Genomic DNA, 5,813 nt, shown 5'->3' with positions numbered 1-5,813 from the left:
CCCCACCTCCTCCCTCTGCCCTCTGCGCTTTGGCCCCAGGGTCTGCCTACTCTTGGACTGGCCAACCTCTGTCCCCTCTGGTAGCCTCCAACTCACTGTTGCCTCTGCTTGGAATGTTCTTTCTTCCCCTCTGAACTGCTAGCCCCTCATCCTCAGGCTTCAGCTTGAAGTGCACGCTCTCAAGGAGGCCTTTGCTGACCCCTCATCTCAGTTAGGCCCATCATGTCCCATGGCACCCAGTCCATCCTTTCCCCATAGCACCTGTCATGGTGTGTAATCACATGGTTCTTTGTCTGTTTACTCAATCCTTGCCTCTCCACTCCAGGCTGTTAGCTTCTTGGGGGCAGGTTCCTTGTCTGTTTTATTCGCTGCGATATTTCTAGCAGCCAGATGGTACCCAGCCAGGGCACCCAGAGCAGAGTAAATGTTTGTAGAATGAGCGGACAAGTGGGTGCCCTAGCCCTCGGCACAGACCCCACAGACTCCTTCCCCTCCCTGCAGATTGGGCTCCTGACCACCATGGCCATCCTTCTGCATGAGATCCCCCATGAGGTGAGTGCCAGAGGGTTCCCGTGATCGGCCATGTGGGTGTGGAGCTGGGGGCAGGGATTCGGGGTGGGACTACCCAGCAATGGTGGGCTTGGGCGGCTGGACCACAGAGGCTTGGAGCTGCTCAGCCTACTAGGCTGCAGCCACCGTTTCAGCTGTGCTCCAGCATCCTCGGGACGGGGGGCCCAGCCGAGGGGATGCGGGCTGGGGCACGGGGTGGTCCCAGCTACAGGGCGGGTGCAGGGGGCTCGTTGTGTGTGTCCATGCCTGAGATGCTCAGGGGATCTGGCCCCACTGGGGCCCAGAGTGATCGTCTGGACCTCCCCTCAGGTGGGCGACTTTGCCATCCTGCTCCGGGCCGGCTTTGACCGATGGAGCGCAGCCAAGCTGCAGCTCTCGACGGCCTTGGGGGGCCTGCTGGGCGCCTGCTTCGCCATCTGTACTCAGTCCCCCAAGGGAGTAGGTACGGGCGTGGTGGGTGGTGGCGGTCAGCAGAGGGGCCCCAGCCAAAGGGCACAGCTGCCCTGACCCTGGTGTCCAGGCCAGATTCTGCCCCCCATCCACCCCGCGGGAGGGAGTGTAGTACACATGGCTCCCCTGGACTCCCAGCCAGTCAGGGCTTCTCTTGCTGCAGAGGAGACTGTGGCCTGGATCCTGCCCTTCACCTCTGGCGGCTTTCTCTACATCGCCCTGGTGAACGTGCTGCCCGACCTCTTGGAGGAAGATGACCCATGGTGAGCTACCCACTGGCACTGCCATTCGCAGGGCCTCCGCCCCCGGCGTCTCGGCCAGTGCCACCCCCTGAGCCCCTGCCCCTCTCCCCACAGGCGCTCCCTGCAGCAAGTGCTTCTGCTCTGCACGGGCATTGTGGTGATGGTGCTGTTCTCAGCCTTCGTCGAGTAAACTGTCCCTGACGCCCCACCCCCTGCACAGCAATAATAGACTCAGATCGACTCTGTGACCGTGTGTGTGTGTGTGTGTGTGAGGCAGAGTGAGCGAGTCCTCCGAACTGACAAGAGGATGGGGTGTGTGTGGTGTGCATGTGACTGTGTGCAAGACCGACACTGTGATCCCTCGTGTGCTGGGCCCAGGGCCCGATGCCCACGCCTGCCCCCAGCCACACTGCAGTCTTCTCTCCTTGGCCCCCCTGTCACCTTGCACCCCCTGGAGTCAGCAGTGAGGAACAGGAACACTGGTCCCAAGCAGAGGCCTCTGCCCACCAGGACACCAGGAGGAGTGGGAGCAGCGCAAGGAGCCCAGGGCTGCAGGGAGCCCCAGAGCTGTCTCCTGCTGGGGCCTCATGGGTCCCTGGCCTGAGGGAGTGAACCTCTGCACATGGGCACGCAGCCCTGGGCAGCCAGGAACCGAGGCTGGGGCACCTCCTCTCTGCTGTGTCCAGTGTTCTGGCCCTTCCTTCACCAGCTCCAAGGCCAAAGAAAGGAGAGGCAGGTGCTCGTGTAGCCCCCAGCGCCACTCAGCACTGACAGTCCTACCCCTCCCAGCATGGAGCCGGGAGATGCTTTCTAAGACCTTTTCCCCATGGCTGCTTGCCCTGGCCCAGCTTCTGTTCCCCCAGGGAATGCTCCCTGGCAACGCCAGCGGCTCTGCCACCTCCAGCTGCCAAACAGCAGCCAGCAGGGCAGCGAGCAGCCCCGGGCCAGAGGCTTCCCAGTCGGCTCAGGGGTGCTCGTGCCAGCACAGGGTCCAGGCGGACACTTGGAGGGCAGGCAGAGAGGGAGCAGTGGCTGCCACCACCCCCACCCCCCCACCCCCGCCCCCGGCTTGGGCCCCTTTTCCTGTCCCACTGTGGGTGGGGCTAGGCGGGGGTGGCGAGGGCTCCACATTGTCAGCACTCAGGAATGTGCTCTGGGGATGCTGAAGCCATAATCCCCAGCTATTTCCCTTGGCTGACGCCCAGGTACTCAGCTGGCCCACTCCACAGCCAGGCTCCAGCCCTGCTACTTGACCGTGGGCGTCTTGAGAAGTAGCCATCAAGAGGGTCTGAATGGTTTTACGGCAGTTTTGCTGTGGTTCCATTTGTATCTGTAAATACCTGTTCTATAGATGAGATGCAAATAAATATACACAAACCGGCTGCCTCTGTTCTGCATACCAGAGCCCATGGTCAAGCAGGGCTTTTCCGGCCACCCCGTGCTCCGGCCAGTTTGGCTGCTCTGCGGGCCCAGCTCCCGCAGGCTGCCCAGCTGGTCTCCACCGTCATCCCCGCCCTCTGGGGCCTCCTGCTTCGTCTCTGAGCTGTTACTTTTGGGGTGCTTCTCACAACAGGGTATACATTTCATGTTTCCCTGGTTTATTTTGTTGTTAGCTTTTTATGCCAATAAAACAAGCCTGGCTCTAGGCCATTATAGCCCGCGTCACCCCCAAGGGTGGTGTCCTCATAGACCTACGAACCAAGGGCTTTTTCCTGGCCTGCCCCCTAAGTAATTTTAACCGTGGAAGGGAGCTTCATCCACAAAGTCATCTCCAGGTTTGGCCTCTATGAAATGTTATTTTTCATTAAAAAGAAAAGGAAAAAATGAGATCTTTATTCTAAACCATACCCTCACCACCAGTGAATATGCTAAGAATGAAGACAGCATCAGGCCCAGGGGGAGCTGCTTCCCCAGTGCTGCTAGGGGAGAGCAGAAGCGGGAAGTGGAGTCCCACTTCCTCTCCTACCTTCAGCAGGCTGTTGGCGGACAGCGCGTCCACGCCACGTCACGGAGGCTGTGAAGCCCAGACGGGCTGTATCCTCAGCTGGGAGCGCCTGACTCAGTATTTCCAGCAAAAAGGGCTCTGCTTCACCTGACTGTGACACGCCCAGGACCTGGTGGCCTGACAGAAGCGAGGAAGGAACCCAGGGCTGTCCTGGCAGTCCCCTGGGGCTCCTCGTGTGTTGGGTGACAGTTGCACGTGCACTCTGCCCGCTGAAGGAGGCAGTGGGGCCCCACTTATAAATGAGGACCCCAAGGTCAGGGGTGAGGGTGGCGCTCGCAGCTTCACGCAGGTGGGCGCGGGGGGTCGGGGTGAGAGATGCAGGAGTGGGGGCAGCTAAGCCCAGGACAGGGCCAGAACAAGAGCACTTCCGAGGCTGTGCTGGGGCTCCTCCGGGGGAGCGCAATGGGGGTGCACCCTGACACTCAGGATGGCGGCTTGGAGGCGGTGGGACTAGAGAGAGGGGAACTCCAGACAGGCCGGCAGTCAGTAGCTCTGTGACTGTGGTCATGTCCCTTCAGGGGAGGTGATGGGAAAAGGAGGGTAAAGGGCTTCTGCCAGGGGGCAAGTGAGAGCTGATGGAGAGTTCTAAAGGGCTGCTGCTTTGAAAGGCCATTCAGGGGGTGGTTAAAGCTGCGAAGACAGCACAACATAAACTAGGCTTTATTCTTACTCCTGGGTTTGAAGCCTAGCTATGCCATCTAAGAGTTGTGCAGTCCTGGCCCAGTTGCTCAAAATGCATCTATAAAGCGGGGCTACCCTATTGGTAGTTGCTGTGATTAACTAGATAAACCCATGCACACGACCTGCATAGCATGTGGCTCAGCGTGAGCGCTCAGTGAACGGTGAACCACGAGGTCAGGTTCCAGGTCGGGGAGCTGGGAGGCTGGTAGACATAAGAGGACCACCAAGATGGTAAAGGAAACTGACGGGATGTGGAGCTGACGGCAGAACTGGGGGTGGGAGAGAACACAGCATGACCACGCTTAGGCCTAGAAGGGCTCTCAGAGTAGATCCTGCTCAACATTGATTTTTCAGCCAGAGGAAACGGGCCAACAGCTAAAAGGAACGTGTAGAGAAACAGGAGGCTTGGGGGCCAGGAAACAAGGGAGCAAAGACCCAGAGCCAGGGCTTTAGAAGGAAGCGAGGCCTAGGGCCAGAGCACCAAAATTCAAAAAAGAAGGGAAAAGCTAGTCTGGCTTCCCTTCAGGCCCCTCATACTAGAGCTGCAGCACCACAGGCCTCAAAAGCTCAGAGAGGCGGGTCAGGGAGTGCGGAGAGAGCGCTCTGGAGGGACGTGATGGGGGAGGCAGAAGACCCCGGGGAACAGCTGTGGCACACGCCCACCCCTCCAAGAGGGCCTCACCCCGACAAGGCGTTTGAGGCCCTAGGCTGTCTCGGGTAGGAGCACCTGGGGAAGGGGCCTCCTGCATCTGCCCCCACTCCTCTACCCAGAGCCCAGGGAAGGCGAGCCAGACAGGTGGTGGCAGGAACCTGAAACCATCCTTTATTACGAATTTTAACCAGCAAGAGGCCAGAGAACAGGTGTGGCAGGCGACCCCTTAGGCGTAGTACTGCAGGTTGGCTTTCTTCTTGGCCTGTACCTCCAGGATGCCCTCCATGTAGTCCTCGTGGGTGAGCTCTGTGGCGCCCCTGCGCAGCGCGATCATGCCCTGCAGCCAGGACAGACAGGCTCTAGGGCGCCTCCCCAGACCCCCAGCCCGGCTCCCAGAGGCCTCCACCTTCTCAGCTTCTTCCCCTCAGCAGCCGCCAGCAGCCTGCCCGGGGGAGGAGGCACGAAGCGCCCAGCCGCTCGGCCCACCACTCACCGCCTCCACACACACGGCCTTGCACTGGGCCCCGTTGAAGTCGTCTGTACAGCGGGCCAGCTCCTCGTAGTTCACGTCAGGGCTGGGAGGTAGGGAGGTATCACAGGGTTCAGCCACTTACGGGAGTGAGTGGGGGAGCCCACGTCCTCCCACGGCCTCCGTCAAGCAGCGAGGTCCACTCGCCGCCATCACGGGCGACCCCCTTCCCCACTGTGCCTTGTTCTCTTCTCCACACGAGGGGGAGAGGAACGGAGGTAGGTCAAAGCAGATTAGACCAAGTCACTCCTAGTGTCTCCTGAGCGCTAGCATTCTAGAAGTCTGCACCTGAGACTCGGGAATTCAGCCTGAGGCAGGGGAACAGGAGGTTGTGGAGACAGAAGAGCCATCTCTCTGTCTCCCAAGCAGCGCGGGCGCTGCGTCAGCACAGCGCTGCTGCTGCCACTTACTGATCTCACGCGCCAAGTACCGCACTTGACATTGCCGCAACCCCGTGAGGCCGGAGCCCTTGTGCCCAAGTCCCAGATAAGAAAACTGAGGCTTAGAGGGGTCAAGCCACCTGCTGATGGTCACACAGATCTGAACCCAGGTCCACCTGGCCCCTGGCAGGATTGCCCTGGGCCATGCTGGGCTGCGTTCATCTGCTGGGGCAGGGGTGGCCAGGAAACAGGGCCTCCAGCCTGCACACCTTCCGACCATGGGGGAGGGCTGTGGGGGGGGGGG

The 5,813-nt window shown here is 60.4% G+C and overlaps 2 protein-coding genes across 4 annotated transcripts in view; one reads left to right on the top strand and one right to left on the bottom strand.

The window, feature by feature from the left end:
• The window catches only part of SLC39A13 (solute carrier family 39 member 13), an 8,194-nt gene extending 5,277 nt beyond the window's left edge, over positions 1–2,917 (top strand). For 2 of the 3 annotated variants that reach the window (XM_024749433.1, XM_024749432.1), the window contains 4 exons: positions 502–552; positions 880–1,012; positions 1,184–1,283; positions 1,377–2,917. In XM_024749433.1, the coding sequence (XP_024605201.1) occupies positions 502–552; positions 880–1,012; positions 1,184–1,283; positions 1,377–1,452 (360 nt within the window). In that variant the 3' untranslated portion in view covers positions 1,453–2,917. The remainder of the gene's footprint in view (positions 1–501; positions 553–879; positions 1,013–1,183; positions 1,284–1,376) is intronic. The other variant, XM_024749434.1, reaches the window with a different exon arrangement.
• A 1,831-nt stretch (positions 2,918–4,748) lies between these two features.
• The window catches only part of PSMC3 (proteasome 26S subunit, ATPase 3), a 6,105-nt gene continuing 5,040 nt past the window's right edge, over positions 4,749–5,813 (bottom strand). The window contains exons 11-12 of the mRNA XM_024749485.1: positions 5,094–5,175; positions 4,749–4,937 (exon numbers count right to left, since the gene is read on the bottom strand). Of these exons, the coding sequence (XP_024605253.1) occupies positions 4,827–4,937; positions 5,094–5,175 (193 nt within the window). The 3' untranslated portion in view covers positions 4,749–4,826. The remainder of the gene's footprint in view (positions 4,938–5,093; positions 5,176–5,813) is intronic.

This window comes from Neophocaena asiaeorientalis, unplaced genomic scaffold (assembly GCF_003031525.2).
Source record: "Neophocaena asiaeorientalis asiaeorientalis breed wild unplaced genomic scaffold, Neophocaena_asiaeorientalis_V1.1 scaffold43, whole genome shotgun sequence".
NCBI lineage: Eukaryota > Metazoa > Chordata > Mammalia > Artiodactyla > Phocoenidae > Neophocaena > Neophocaena asiaeorientalis.
This window is presented reverse-complemented; position numbering and strand designations above follow the sequence as displayed.